This window comes from Dipodomys spectabilis, unplaced genomic scaffold (genome assembly GCF_019054845.1).
Source record: "Dipodomys spectabilis isolate Male_0828 unplaced genomic scaffold, ASM1905484v1 ptg000002l, whole genome shotgun sequence".
NCBI lineage: Eukaryota > Metazoa > Chordata > Mammalia > Rodentia > Heteromyidae > Dipodomys > Dipodomys spectabilis.
The window spans coordinates 56,554,144-56,570,499 of record NW_024870679.1 but is presented as its reverse complement, the minus strand read 5'-3'; the positions used below and the strand labels follow the sequence as shown (position 1 = coordinate 56,570,499).

The following is a 16,356-nucleotide window of genomic DNA, read 5'->3' as shown; positions in this document are numbered from 1 at the left end:
GGGGCGAGCTTGGTGATGACGCCACACGGAGGCAGCCTGGGGGCGGGGTTACGCCGTTTGGCGCGAAATTTTCTTTCCTGTCTTTCCTTGCGGTTCGGCGCCTGGGAACGGCTGTGGCTGTGGCGTGCTAAAAGGACGACTGCTAGGGCAAGTTAGAGTTGCTGCAGCCCCTGGAGCTCCCGAGGCGGTGGCAGTGGGAAGCGGAGGCTTGCAGCCAGCGTAAGGAAACTTTGGCGCCCGGTGAGTGCGGCGGCCCGCGGGGCTGGACTGGGGCGTGAGCCTCGAGCTGAGGAGGCTCCCCACAAATTCAGCCACTGATTCACGCAGCACTCATGCACCGAGCGCCCGCGGGGTGCCAGGCCGTTAGGAGAGGTCCTTGCTCCCACCTCCTGGTGCCTTAAAGACGGCCGGGTCTGCCCCGGACTGGGAGTGCGCTCCTGGGAAGGAAGGCTTTATCTGCTTTCAACGCCCTTCCTCCCCCACCCTCTCTGCCTTGGTCTGTAGCCTTTCCTCCCGTCTGCCCGCCCTTGAAAAAAGCACTCGTAATCCTATCCTCCTTAGCTGTAATGCTTCCACCGCTGCTGGGCAGGTGTAATCAATTCATTTTAATAAGATTGTAATTCATTTTGGTAACCATTGAGCCCCGAGAAGAGTCTGGCCGAGGTGTCTAAGCCTCCCAGGGCTTCTGGGCTGCCCTCTACCTTTTCGCTTCCTCTGGTTCAACCCAAAACAAGGGCAAAAAACCCCCCGCTGAACCTAAAGGAATAAGATTCGAGACTCATATCCTGACCTACTATTTGTTAAACTGCAGCGGTTAGCTTTAATTTTAGTAGTCTGTAAAACATGAATAAAAAGATACGCTCTTTTTTGTTAGGTGGTTTGTGAATGGAATTTCTAACACGGCATGATTTATCAAACTTCTCTGAAATTTTTTTTTGGGGGGGGTCCGGTTGTGGGGCCTGAACTCTGGGCCTGGGCGCTATCCCTCAGCTCTTCAGCTCAAGGCTAGCACTCTACCACTTGAGCCACAGCGCCACTTCCGGCTTTTTTCTTTTTGCTTATATGGTGCTGAGGAATCGAACCCAAGGCCTCATGCAATGTAAGTGCTCCAGCACTGAGCCACCTTCCCAGCCCCTCTGCAGTGGTTTTTAAAATGTAATAGAGGACACTTTACTTAAAAATTGCATAGAACTGGGCCGGGAATGTGGCTTAGTGGTAGAGTGCTTGCCTAGCATGCATGAAACCCTGGCTTTAATTCCTCAGTACCACCTCAACAGAAAAAGCTGGAAGTGACTCTGTGGGTAGAGTGCCAGCCTTGAGCAAAAAAAGAAGCTTAGGGACAGTACCCAGGCCCTGAGTTCAAGCCCAAGGACTGGCGAAATAAATTAATTAATTAATTTAAAAAAACATAAAACCACCAAACTTTACAAGTGAATGTAAGGAAATGGGGAATGGATTTACTATTTTTGCATTTTCTCACTTATCATTAATAAACCTGGAAATAGTGCACACAATACATACTTAATAATATTGCCTGAATAAGATGGCAATTCAATTATATCTCCTTTTTTTTTTTTTTTTTTGGTTTTGGTTTGCTGGTTGTGGAGCTTGAACTCTGGGCCTGGGCACTGTTCTGAGCTCTTCAGCTCAAGGCTAGCGCTCTACCACTTGAGCCATAGCACCCACTTCCAGCTTTTTCTGTGTATGTGGTGCTGAGGAATGGAACCCAGGGCCTCATGCATGCAAGTCAAGAACTCTACCACTGAGCCACCTTCCCAGCCCTATATCTCCATTTTGTGCGTAAGGAAATTAATGCCCAGTGGACTTCTTAATGGCTGTAAACCTCACTTATTGTAATAAACTATCAGAAATAAACTCAGAAGTAATATCCAACTTCACACAGTATGTTGGAAGGTGAAGTTAGTAAGAGGACAGCTAGCTGTTCAGGATTTGAGTTAAATTTGTGCCATCTTTTGTAAAAACCGGACAAGTTTATCACCTTAAAGTGATAACATTTGCCCCTTAACAAATATTTCAATAATGAACACTTCCTATATACTTCTGATGGTTGGATATTGCTTTAGGATTTTTGTAAAATTGAGTGAGATAAATGTCAAGAATTTTGACTCAGCTTTCTCATACTGGCCTTTCATTTTTTTAGAACTCTTATCTGTTGGTCCTGGACGTGGCTCCTAGGCTGCATTGTGTGCATATTCTACATTTCTGAAATTTGTGATCTCAAGAATCTTTAGTGGAGATCTCTTAGAAACCATAGGCCAATTCTACTAGTCTTTTCACCATTCTTTTTGGGAAGTCTCTGCACTGAGAGTGGATGAGATGAAATGATGGGTGCAAGGCAAGAAAGAACAAAGCGTTCATTGAGTTCTATATTTATCACATGCACTCTCCTATATATATGTCATTCTCTGAGGAAAAGTTCAAAAAATTAATCAGGAGTGCTGAAGATGCTACATAGGTAAAGCATAACATTATCAGGCCTTTATTTATTTATTTATTTTGGGTCCGGTCGTTGGGGCCTTAACTCTGGGCTTGGGCACTGTCCCTCAGCTCTTCAGCTCAAGGCTAGTGCTCTACCACTTGAGCCACAGTGCCACTTTCGGCTTTTTTCTTTTTGCTTATCTGGTGCTGAGGAATCGAACCCAGGGCCTCAGGCATGCAAGGCAAGCGCTCTACCACTGAGCCACCTTCCCAGCCCTGTAAGGCCTTTTATACTTTTGGTTCCTAACTTCAGTTTAATAGTATTTTGAGAGATTGTTTCACATTTTGTGTTAATCTGCTTTTCATCATTGTGACATAATTCCTGAAATAACTTAAAAAGAAAATGATTTAATTTGGCTCATAGTTTCAAACATTTCAGTCCAAGATCACTTGACCTGTCACTTTAGGCCTGAGGTAAGGCCAAACATTAGGGCAAGGAGCATGTGGTAGCATCAGCTGGCAATCAGAGCTTTGGAGGTCCTACTTTGGGGGCAGGTGCTTTAAGCTACATTGCTCTATAGTGCTGATAAAATATTCCTGGTTCTTGTCTTTTTATTGCAGATTTGTATTTCTGATAGAATTGCTATGTCATAGCACATGTTAATTTGTTTTTAAAAATGTGTTCAGGTGGCTCATGCTTGTAATACTAGGTACTCAGTTCAAAGCCAGCCTGAGCAGGAAAGTCTGAAAGACTTAAAAAAAATTTTTTTTTTTTTGTTTTGTTTTTGGGTCCGGTAGTGGGCCTAAACTCTGGGCCTGGGCGCTGTCCCTCAGCTCTTCAGCTCAAGGCTAGTGCTCTACCACCTGAGCCACAGCGCCACTTCCGGCTTTTTTCTTTTTGCTTATGTGGTGCTGGGGAATCGAACCCAGGGCCTCAAGCATGCAAGGCAAGCGCTCTACCACTGAGCCACCTTCCCAGCCCCCCAAAATTTTTTTTTCTTGTTTTTTATTTTGCCACTTTTGGCTTTTTCTGTTTATTTGGTACTGAGGAATCGAACCCAGGGCTTCATGCATGCTAGGCAAGCACTCTACCACTAAGCTACCTTCCCAGCCAAGTCTGAGAGAGACTCTTATCTCCAATTAACCACCAAAAAAGCTATAAGTAGAGCTGTGACTCAAGTGGTAGAGGCCTGGCCTTGAGCACAAATGCTCAGGGATAGCACCTATATTTTAAGTTCAAGCCCAAGAACGGGCACACACACACAAAGCTGAGCTCATTGAAGGAAGGAACTGACTGTATATTAATCTCTATCAGAGTCATTGCTATAGAAATTGAATTAAGCCTTTTTCACAGGAACCATGACACCATACTCCACAAGGCAGAAGACCAGACAAATATACTCATGGGTTGGCAGGCCATTGTTTGATCGACAGCTTCACTACCAAACCTACAAGTGAGTGACAGGGCCCTTTGGTTGGGCTTGGAATACAGCTTCTCTAGCTAAACTGTTAGGAAAAGGTATCTAGATAGTTTAAGTTAATGTAGATTGAGGACTGAAGGACAGTAGACGTGCACTGATTATAAGAACACGGTAGCATAAATAGTCATGGGGCTGAGTTGAAGCCGGATGATTATGTCATCTACTTAAGAAGAATTCTGAATAACTTCATGGAGACAATAAGAGATATTGTTACTATGACCTCAGCTCAACATTTTTAATGTTATTGGGCAGCTTTTATAGTTCATATTAAGGTCTGTAGATAATCACTCATGCTAAAATAATGTATTTAGTCTATGTTGTCTGCTTTTGGTTTCTTAGTAGGAGAGTTGGTTAGTGTGAAGAAACTAGGGAACTTTCTGGTTTAAGAACACCTTGCTCTGTATTCAGGGAGGATTTAAAGAACTTTTTCCACCCCAAGAATTTCCTAACATATTTCTGGTTTACTTTCTAGAGAAATAAGTATGAAAACAAGAAGTTGTCCCACTGAGATTCACATCCAGGTTGGACAGTTTGTGTTGATTGAAGGAGATGATGACGAAAAACCTTATGTTGCTAAGTTGATTGAGTTGTTTGAAGACGGTGAGTTTGGGGCTGAAATGAAAGCCATTCCTTACTAGAAATAATTGGGATGCGGCAGGGAGAAAAGGCTACTGTATGTTCACATTCAGGACATTCTAATTATCACTAGCTATTACCTCCTTCATCCAGAAACTTCTTTACTTATTGGAGCAATAGTGGGTAAAATAATTTAGGTTTTCTACTATTTTTAGTAGTGGGTAAGAATAGCTATTAAGGCAGGACTTGGGAAATGAAGAGAGAGAATGAGTTTAAGAAGAGAAAAAAATTAGTGATTTTCAGCATGAAAGGTGTTCTTTAATTTACATGAAGAAGTAAAATTGCAAAAACTATTTTACAAGGGAGGAGAGAAATTGGATTAGGAAGATATATCATTTGGTGTTCAGTTAGGAAAACAAGTGTCTTAGTTTTACTCAGAGGAGGGAAACTTGTATATAGTCTTGGGAAGACAGCCATTAATACAGTGCCTAGCATTTAGGAGGCTGAGGCAATATGTAACTTAGTCTATATGGTGAAAAGGAAGAAAAGGCAGTGTTTCCTAGATCAGTAAGTACAGGAAACCATGACTGCTCCAAGAACAGAGAAAACTAAAGGGAAGATGTCTCAACTCAGTGCTTACAAGCTCCCACTCAGCTTCTTCCAGGGTGCTGAACTGTAGAGGGCACAGTAGCCCTCTGCAAATGAAGAGAGCACACAGGAAGGTGGGATTGGGGTAGAGCTCTGAAGAAAGAGGAATTTAAAGCTAAACCAAGGTACCTCTCCCTAAGGACCCAGGAGAGGAATGGCCAGTTATATAGATGATCCTGTGGCACTTTCTTTTTTTATTTTTATTTTTTATTGTGAAAATACCATACAGAGGGATTACAATTACATGGGCAAGATAGTGAGTACATTTCTTATCAAGCATTGTTGCCTCCTCCTTTGTTTCCCTATACCATCCCTTCCCCTCTCCACTCCCACCCCCCCGCCCCCCTACCACCCCTCACCCTGCCAAAGTTGTAAAGTTCATTTTTCAACATAAAGTCTTACACACCTCATTGTTGTAATGGATCCACCTGTAACCCTGTTTAAACCCTTTGTTTATTCCCTTCCCCTCCACAAATTATATCAATATCAAATACAGTGAAAGCAGGGCTTATACCCTGGGGGAGGTACATACAACAAAGAAATCATCTTATAAATATGTTGGAAACAATTACAAGAAAGATAAAAAAAATTGAACCCTTATCTTAGGGCTCATTTCACCTAACATAAACTTGTCTGACAGTTTCTGTTTGTCTCAGACATATACTAGTTATTGCAAATAAGGGAAACCATGGGACCTATATTTCTTTGGGCCTGGCTTACTTTTTTAAACTATTGTTTACAATGTTCATCTTTTCTTACAGAATATATGTTTAGCAACTAGACCCAGAACTTTTAATACTGACATCTAATACTATAGCTACTCCTTGTTATGCTGTTTTTGTCATAAATTGTGTAGGAATATGTCTGGTAAAAATTAATGCATAATTAGAACTAAGCCAAGTAATATTTGAATTGTCACAATATTTCTCCAGTTCCTCTAGCTTCCTATGTCAACACTTGGATGTACCCTAGTTATGTATAATCACATATTTAGTCAGAGGGTATATTTAAAGAGATCATTCTTCTAAGTGATTCTGGATTATTCGTGTGAAAGAGACAGAGAGTGCCCAATTTGAGACAAGTTGGAATTGAGATTAGGAAAATGATTCAGGGAACAGCTGCTATGTTAAGAAAATCAGGGTGCCGGGCGCTGGTGGCTCACGCCTGTAATCCTAGCTACTCAGGAGGCTGAGATCTGAGGATCGCGGTTCAAAGCCAGCCCGGGCAGGAGAGACCGTGAGACTCCTATCTCTAATAAACCACCAGAAAACCGGAAGTGGCGCTGTAGCTCAAGTGGTAGAGCGCTTACCTTGAGCTGAAGAGCTGAGGGACAGCGCCCAGGCCCAGAGTTCAAGCCCTACGACCGACAAAAAAAAAAAAAAAAAAGAAAATCAGGGTAAGAAAAAAGAATTCTCAATATATTTTCACTAAAATGCATTTATCTCTGAGAAACCGAGTAAAGAAGTGAAGTATTTTAATTAGTTTTTTCCCCCACATGAATTGTGATACACCTTACAGTGTTTAGGTCTCTTGGGGCCTTTGTATCATTCCGGCTACACACACACACACACACACACACACACACACACACACACACACACACACACACACACACACACACACACACACACACACACACACACACACACACACACACACACACACACACACACACACACACACACACACACACACACACGTGCATGTACACACACAAGCACGCATATGCACATACAAACACAGGAACTTTATGATAAACACAATTTTTTTAAGAAAATGGTTTGTGATTCCTTGGCATACAATTACTAAGTAATAAAAATTTCTCTCATCCTTTATCCTGTGGCACTTTCTGTGCCTAACATGAAGACTAGGTGAGCTGAATTGATAAAGGTCTTTTATGTTATACAATTAGAAAGGGATATTTGACCAGGATGGAGAGAAACCTCTTCAAACTAATATCCACTAGGTGGAGCACTACAGCAGATATGTGGACCTAGTGTACAGATTTCAGATTCCTTGTGGTTCTGTACTGGGTGGCTTCCCTCTCTTGAGAGAAGATAAAGATGGTAATGATGGTACTATGGAGTGTTTATCTTTTCATTTGGAGTTATTAATGATATGAATAATATTTAAATGATTATATGAATTATAGTAAAGCTGAAGATTACAAGTGTAGGTTTGCCTGAATCATATCAATAGTTGCTGCTAGAATTCTTGCCAGGATGTCTTCTTTTTTTTTTTTTTTTTTTTTTTTTGCCTGCTGTCTTTGTAATCATTAACTTGCAAATTTTGTCCATTGATGATTTGTTAAGTACCTGTGATTGGACAGCATCTCACACACCTTTCTCATAATTCCTTTGTCCCTTGATAAAACCATTAAGAAGCGAAGCAACAGGAGAAGAGGGTGGTTGGAGGGTAGAGTCAGATTGTTGCTGCTTGGTCCTTTGACATTTGAAAAATTATCAGAAGTTCTTGGGGGAAAAAAAAAGCCATAGTCCCAGTACCTAGGGTTATGAAAATTAAAGGTAATACATATTGAGGCCTTGGTACAGTGTCTGGTACACCAGAAGTGCTTAACAGAATGTCCTCATCTTTGAGCCTTCACATTTAATCTTCCCTTTCCTATCTAATTCTCCTAGATTCTAAACTTCATTTCAAGAAACGCGCTCGAGTACAGTGGTTTGTCCGATTCTCTGAAGTCCCTCTCTCAAAACAGCATTTGTTGGGCCGAAAGCCTCATAAACAGGAAATATTCTGGTATGACTACCCTGCTTGTAATAACAACATTAGTGCTGAGACCATCATTGGCCCTGTTGAGGTAGGTAGTGCCTTAATCTTGGGTTCTATCTTGAAGCTTACTTTTTGTTTGTGTACTAAACTTCATGACCTCAGAAATATTACTGGTTTTAATTTGCCAATGGAAGGGAATGATTTTTTTTCCTGCCATCTCTGCTTGCCTTTCTGCTTTATCTCAGCACCTATTTAATGAGAGCATATATGTTAGGAGCCTCCTGGAGGTAGTGACATTTGGGTTATGACCTTAGGGATGAACTGAAATTAGCAAATGTGTTAACCAGAGGGAAGTTATATTTAGCTGTGATGGTGGTATTGTGAGGCTGCATATGTCATGTGAAATAAAGACTTGACCTTGAGTAACTGAGTACAAAGAATGCTAGTTGTTACAGACAAATCTGTATTAGAGGATTTTAAAATAAATCAGGATATAATGAGTTACTATTTGTTTGAAAACTAAATACCACTTATTCTTGGAGCAACTTTAGGCTTCCAAAGTAGGATTTGATTGAAATGAAAAATGTGGCATTAGGGTGATTAAGGTGCCTGGTTTAAGAGTTGAGCAGAAAGACTTAGATGTGATGTGACTATGGTAATTTTTCCCTGGGTTAAACAAGTTACTGAGGGAAAAGCAGATGTAGAAGTTGAAGCCACAGGATGGATAGATTTGGCCGGGCAAAGAGAGCAAACCTTTAGCCAGAGCACACGGTGGAAATGAACAGAACTATAAAAACCAAGCTTGGCCAATGAGAGCAATGAGGTGGGCCGAGTTTATACAACATTGAAAAATCAGTTTCAATCATCTTGGTGTAAAAGGGATCTATTATTAACTGTTGAGCATGTTTAAAGAAGTTTTTGTGTAAGATTTTAGTCTAACTAAATGGAATAAATAGAAATGAAAACAGTGTAGTGTATAGGAAAATCTAGAAATAATCAAATAATGAGATGATGTGTATTTAAATAAGGATGATAGTAGGAATTAAGAAACAAAGGTAGAAAACATTTAAAAGAGTGAAATAAAAGGAATAATTTTCTTTATGTTTCATTAACATCTTAAGCTATTAATAAGTGATAATCTTGGCTTAATTTGTCTTCATTTCCCTTTTCATTTATACTTCCTAAATTCAAGATAGTGGCATTAGCGGCAGATGAAATGTTCCCTGGGGATCTGAAACATGAGAAGACACTGTTTGTAAAACTGTCTTGGAATGAAAAGAATTTTAAACCACTGTCTCTAGAACTACTTGCTGAGTTAAAGAAACTACAAGGAGTTAACTCTACATGCCAGAAACCCCTGGAAGCTAAGACTATGACACAAGAAAGTCCTTCTTTGACCACTGCAGAACATGTGGTCAAAGGGATTGAATCAAGTCATTCTTCCTCCAAATCTCGCCAAACTCCCACTCATCCTGTTGCCCCCAATGCAAGGAAAAGGCTGGAGCTTAACGGTAAGTGTGGAATAAATTACAGTGAGCAATACTGGATTGAAGGATACAGTTAAATATTTGAGTGACAAGCTGGGCATCGCTCAGGCCTGTAATCCTAGCTACTCAGTAGGTTGAGATCTGAGGATCAGGGTTTGAAACCAGACCAGAGAGGAAAACCTGTGAGACGCTTTTTCTTTTTCTTTTTTTCTTTTTGCCAGTCCTGGGGCTTGAACTCAGGGCGTGGGTACTGTCCCTGAGCTCCTTTTTGCTTAAGGTTAGTGATCTACCACTGGAGCCACAGTGCCACTTCCAACTTTTTCTGGGCTGGCTTTGAACCACAATCCTCAGATCTCAGCCTCCTGAGTAGCTAGGATTATAGGCTTGAGCCACCAGTGCCCAGCTATGAGACTTGTATCTCCAATGAACTACTCAGAAAAAGCCAGAAGTGGCATTGTGGCTCAAGTGGTAAAGTGCTATCCTTGGGTAAAAAAGAATCTCAGGGATAGCACCCAGGCCTTGAGTTCAAGTACCAGGACCAACAATAACAACAAAGAGAGACAGAGAGAGAGAGATTCATGTGACAGTATTGAGTTAGTATAGCAGTGGGCCAGGTATTGGTTGGATAGGTGGTGAAATATACAGAGAATTAGTTTTATCATTTTAAAGTGGCATTAAAAACATTTGTTAGACTGGAAATATAGCTCAAGTGGTGGGACTCCAGCTGTTAGAAAGCCAGGCAATAGTGTAAGGCCTTGACTTCGAGTGCTAGGACCAACACGAAGAACATTAACATGAATTTGCAAACATTACCATCATCTTCAAATTTGTGCTCATTAAACCATAATACCTGATCCCTCTTCTTCTCCCCATCCTTTGGAAATCATCATTCTCTTTGTTGTAATGAATTTGACTAATCCCTAGTGACTGATTCATTTTACTTACTGTAATGTACTTGAGGTTCTTCTGTGTTAATACCTTGTATTATAATTTTTTTTAATGGTACTAGAGTTTGAACTGATGCTCTACCAATTGAGCTACTCAGCCAGTTTCTTTTTTGTTGGGTATTTTCAAGGTATGGTTCTCACTTTATATTGCCTGGGATTGCCTGGACTTTGACCCTGCTATTTGTATTTCCCTTTGTTGCTGGGATGACAGGCACACACCTCTGTTTTTCATTTTTATTTCTTTTTTTTTTTTTTCCATTTTTAAAGAACTGCAATATTGTTTTACATAGTGGCTGAATCATTTTACATTCTCATTAGCAGTGTACAAGGGTTCCAGTTCCTCTTATGTCCTCATCAATGTTTGTAAATTTTAATTTTTTTAAGTAGTATCTACCCTTATAATATTAATTGGTAGCTCTTTATGGTGGGTTCTTCTCTGTGGGGGGGGGTGGGCGGGGGGACTAGGGTTTGAACTCAGGGCCTCTTTCTCTCATTTGGCTCTTCCACTTGAGGCTGATACTACCACTTGAGCCATGACTCCACTTCTAGATTTTTGTTGGAGATTAGGACTTTCTTGCCTAGGCTGGCATCAATCCACAGTCCTCAGATCTCAACCTCCTGAGCGGTTAGGATTATAGGGAGCCACCAGCACCTGGCTTTTTCTTTTTTAAAGATTAAAATTAGCAACTCTCCCATCCATTTTTTCCCATATCCTCTAGTCTCTGTTAACTATCATTCTGTTGGGTTGGTTTTGGTTGTGGTTGTGGGACTTGAACTCTGGGCCTGGGTGCTGTCCCTCAGCTCTTCAGCTCAAGGTGAGTGCTCTACCACTTGAGCCACAGCACCACTTCCAGTTTTCTGGTGGTTTATTGGAGATAAAGAGTGGACTGGCTTTGAGTCAAGATCCTCAGATCTCAGTTCCCTGAGTAGCTAGAATTACAGGTGTGAGCCACCAGTGCCCAGCTGGTAACTATCATTCTATGCTCTACCTCTATTTTATTTTATTTTATTTTATTTTTTTTGTGTGTGTGTGGTGGCCACACTGGGGATAAGTTTTTGTTTTTTTTTTTTTTATTGTAAAGCTACTATACAGAGGGTTACAGTTACATGAGTGAGGTTATGAGTACACTTCCTCTTGAACATTGTTACCCCCTCCATTGTTTTCCCCCTACCATCCCCTCCCTCCCTCCCTTCCCCGAGGTTCTTTTTTATTATTATTTTTTGATTGTGATTAAATGATTACATAATTTCAAAGTCACAAGTTCATTCTAACTTCCCTGGAGCAAATTGTCTACCACAGTCTGTAATATATAACAGTGTTCACGTGTTATATACCATATTTGTGATCAGCAGCATGAGGATATTTAGTAGTGGTTCAACCAGATGAGCGGGAGTTCTTTGTTTCTTAAGTCCTGTTAGTTTTGTCGTATCACCTAACCTTTTGGATTTAGCATCCACTTATCAGGGAGACCATGTACCGTTTGTCTCTTCGTTCTTGGCTTACCTTGCTCAACATGATTCCTTCTAGCTCCATCCATTTCCCTGCAAATGCCATTATTTTGTCATTTCTAATGGCTGCATAATATTCCATTGTGTATAGATACCATAATTTTTGGATCCATTCATCTGTGGTGGGGCACCTAGGTTGTTTCCATATCCTAGCTATTGCGAACAGTGCTGCAATAAACATGGAGGTGCACGTGTCCTTGTATATTGGTTCCTGTTGTTCAGGGTAGATGCCTAGAAGTGGTATGACTGGGTCGTAAGGGAGGTCAATCTTTAGCTTTCTAAGGACCCTCCAGACTGCTTTCCAAAGTGGTTGTATAAGTGTACATTCCCACCAGCAGTGTAATAGGGTTCCTCTTTCTCCACATCCCCTCCAGCATTTGTCATTGGCTGATTTGTGGATGTGGGACATTCTGACTGGGGTAAGGTGGTATCTCAGGGTTGTCTTTATTTGCATTTCCTTCACCACCAGGCATGATGAACATTTCCTCATGTGTTTCTTTGCCATTTTTATTTCTTCATTTGAGAAGTCCCTCTTTAGTTCCCTTGCCCATTTAGTAATTGGTTTGTTAGGTTTGGGAGGGATTAGTTTCTTGAGTTCCCTGTATATACAGGATGTTAACCCCTTGTCTGATATATTGCTGGTAAATATTTTTTCCCAATTAGTTGGTTGTCTTTCTAGCTTAGTTGCGATAGATTTAGCTGTGCAGAAGCTTTTTATTTTAAGGTAGTCCCATTTGTCGAGTCTCTCTCCAACTTGTTGTGACCCTGGGACTCTGTTCAGGAAGTTCCTTCCTGTGCCTATTAGTTCAAGTGTTTCTCCTACTCTGTCCTGTAGTAGTTTCAGAGATTCAGGTTTAATGTTAAGGTCTTTAATCAATTTTTAGTTGATGTTGGTGCATGGTGATAGGCTGGGGTCCACTTTTAGTTTTCTGCATGTGGCTGCCCAGTTTTCCCAGCACCAGCGGTTGAAGAGGCTGTGTTTCTTCCATTGTATGTCTTTGGCTCCTTTGTCGAATATCAGCTGGCTGTAGGCCTGTGGATTTATATCTGGATCTTCTATTCTGTTCCATTGGTCTTTGGGTCTGTTTTTGTGCCAGTACCATGCTGTCTTTGTGATTATAGCTCTGTAGTAGAGTTTGAAGTTCGGCATGGATAGCCCTCCCATATTGTCTTTATCCCCTAGAATTGTTTTGGCTATTCTAGGTCTTTTGTTGTTCCATATAAATTTTTGGACTGTTTTCTGTATTTCAGTGATGTACGTCATTGGGATTTTAATAGGAATTGCATTGAATTTGTATATTAGTTTTGGAAGTATCACCATCTTTACTATATTAAGTCGGCCTATCCAGGAGCATGGGAGGTCTTTCCATTTCCTAGTGTCTTCTGCAATTTCTTTCTTTAACTTTTTATAGTTCTCATTAAATAGTTCTTTTACATCTTTGGTTAGGTTAATTCCTAAATATTTTATTTTTTGGGAGGTTATTGTGAATGGGGTTGCTCCCTTTATTTCCCTCTCTTCCTGTGCGTTATCAGTGTATAGGAAGGCAACTGATTTTTGTGGCTTTATTTTGTATCCTGCTATTTTGCTGAAGTGACTTATGATTTCTAAAAGTGTGGGGATGGAGTTTTTGGGATCGTGGAGGTATAGTATCATGTCGTCTGCAAAAAGGGATAGTTTCACTTCTTCTTTCCCTATGCGGATCCCTTTAATGTCTTTTTCTTGCCTTATTGCCCTGGCTAAGGGTTCTAGGACTATGTTGAAGAGGAGTGGAGACAGTGGACATCCTTGCCTTGTTCCTGTTTTTAGGAGGATTGGTTGTAGCTTTTCCCCATTAAGTATAATATTGGCTATTGGTCTGTCATAAATGGCTTTTATTGTTTTTAGAAATGTTCCTTCTATTCCTATTTTCTCCAGAGCTTTTAGCATGAATGAATGTTGAATTTTATCAAAGGCCTTTTCTGCATCTGTGGCGATAATCATGTGATTCTTGACCTTGGCTCTGTTGATATGCTGGATTACATTTATTGACTTACGTATGTTAAACCATCCCTGTGTCTCTGGGATGAAGCCTACCTGATCATAGTGTATTATTTTTTTTATGTGTTTCTGGATTCTGTTAGCTAGAATCTTGTTAAGGATCTTTGCATCTGTGTTCATCAAGGAGATTGGCCTGTAATTCTCCTTTTTGGTTGGGTCTTTGCCTGGTTTGGGGATGAGTGTGATATTGGCTTCGTAGAATGAGTTTGGGATAGCTCCCTCCTTCTCTGTTTCTCTGAAGAGCTTGAGGAGTATGGGTATTAGTTCTTATTTAAAGGTCTTATAGAATTCTGCTGTGAATCCATCTGGTCCTGGGCTTTTTTTTGTTGGAAGACTTTTGATAGCTTCCTGTATCTCAAAATTATAGGATATTGGCTTATTTAATTGGTTAACTTCTTCTTTGCTCAGTGTGGGTAACTTGTATTTCTCTAAAAATGCATCCATTTCCGCCAGATTTTCTTCCTTTAGAGAGTATAGCTTTTGAAAGTAGTCTGTTAGAATTGTTTGGATATCTTGGGTACGTGTTGTGATGTTTCCCGTGGCATCCCTAATCCTATTAATATGGGTTTCCTCTCTTCTTTTTTTAATTAATCTTGCCAACGGGCCATCAATTTTGTTTATTTTTTCAAAGAACCAGCTTTTTGTTTGGTTTATTTTGGTTATGGTTTTCTGATTTTCTAATTGGTTAATCTCTGCTCTCAATTTGGTTATCTGGCTTCGTCTAGTAGCTTTAGGTCCCATTTTTTCTTGTTTTTCTAGCTGTTTTAGTTGCAACATGAGATTATTTACTTGGTCTGTCTCCATTCTCTTGATGTGGGCACTGAGGGCAATAAATTTGCCCCTCAGGACTGCTTTTGCTGTGTCCCACAAGTTTCTTTGTGAGGTGTTTTCATTTTCATTGAGTTGTAGGAAATGCTTTATTTCTTCTCTGATCTCTTCTGTTACCCAGGCCTTGTTAAGGAGTGTGCTGTTCAATTTCCATGTATTAGAGAAATTTCTGCGGTATGCTTTGTTATTGAGAGCTAGCTTGATTCCACTGTGGTCAGATAGGATACAGGGGATTATGTCGATCCCTTTGTATTTGCTTAAGTTCCTTGCATGAACTATGATATGGTCTATTTTGGAGAAAGTTCCATGAGCTGCTGAGAAGAATGTGTACTGTGTTGTTTTAGGGTGAAATACTCGGTAGATGTCAGTTAATTCCGCTTGAAGTATGGCCTCACTTAATTCGGTAGCTTCTTTGCCAATCCTCTGGTTGGTAGACCTGTCCTTTGGTGAGAGTGGCGTGTTAAAGTCTCCTAATATTATCATATTGGGATCTATTTTATTCTGTAAGTTTGAGAGCATTTGTTTAACATATCTGGGTGCACCGATATTTGGGGCATATAAGTTGATGATGGTTATATCCTCCTCTTGGATTGTTCCCTTTATTAATATGTAGTGTCCATCCTTGTCTTTCTGTACTGATTTTAATGAAAAGTTTATTTTGTCAGATATCAGGATAGCTACACCTGCTTTCTTATTGGGGGAATTTGATTGGTAGATCCTTTTCCACCCCTTCACTCTGAGTTTGTTTGTATGTTTGGCTGAGAGGTGGGTCTCCTGAAGGCAACAGATGGATGGGTCTTGTTTTCTGATCCAGTCCTCAGTTCGTTTTCTTTTAATTGGCGAATTCAGCCCATTTATATTAAGAGAAAGTATAGAGAGATGCATTGTTGTCCCTGCCATTCCGTTTTCCTAAGTTTTTCTTCTTTCCTTTCCTCCTGTGCTTGCTCAGTTAGACTTTGAGTAATGCCTGTTTGGGGCAGGTCCCAGTTCCTGGTTGCTTTCTTCAGGTTGTGTCCCCCCTCTTAGAATTCTTTGTAATGCTGGCTTAATGTTTATGTATTCATTTAGTTTTTCTTTGCTATTAAAAGTTTTCAGTTCTCCATCGAATGTGAATGCTAGCTTTGCCGGGTATATCAGTCTGGGTTGGCAGTTATTGGCTCTCAGGGCTCGTATGGTGCTTTCCCAGGCTTTTTTGCATTCATTGTTTGTGTGGAGAGATCTGCAGTGATTCTAATTTTTTTCCCGTTGTAGTATAGCTCCTTCTTCATTTTTGCTGCATGCAGGATTGTTTCCTTATTATTCAGATCCATCATTTTTACTATAATGTGCCTAGAAGTGTTTCTCCTGGGATCTTGCTTGTTGGGTGTTCGATAAGCTTTTGTGATGTAGTTAAGATGGTCGTTTTTGAGGTGGGAAAAATTTTCATTGACTATCTTGTTAAATAGGTGTTGCATTCCCTTGCTCTGGAATTCCTCACCTTCGTCCACTCCGATTATGCGAAGGTTAAATTTTTTAGCATTATCTGCTTGCTCTTGAATTTCCCTTTGGTTTAATTTGAGTGATTTTTCCATATCTGTCACTTTTTGGTCCAGTTGGTGTATTCTGTCTTCTGTATCTGACACTCTACCTTCCATTTCATTCACTCTGTTGACCGTGGCTTCTATTGTGGTTTG

At 40.5% G+C, this 16,356-nt stretch overlaps 1 protein-coding gene across 2 annotated transcripts in view; it reads left to right on the top strand.

Annotated features, from left to right (window-relative positions):
• Positions 1-118: 118 nt before the first annotated feature.
• Positions 119-16,356, top strand: part of Orc1 (origin recognition complex subunit 1) — a 36,594-nt gene continuing 20,356 nt past the window's right edge. Inside the window, exons 1-5 of one of the 2 annotated variants that reach the window (XM_042676969.1) lie at positions 119-240; positions 3,794-3,893; positions 4,393-4,520; positions 7,784-7,962; positions 9,067-9,385. In XM_042676969.1, the coding sequence (XP_042532903.1) occupies positions 3,799-3,893; positions 4,393-4,520; positions 7,784-7,962; positions 9,067-9,385 (721 nt within the window). In that variant the 5' untranslated portion in view covers positions 119-240; positions 3,794-3,798. Of the gene's footprint in view, positions 241-3,793; positions 3,894-4,392; positions 4,521-7,783; positions 7,967-9,066; positions 9,386-16,356 lie in introns of both variants that reach the window. The other variant, XM_042676961.1, reaches the window with a different exon arrangement.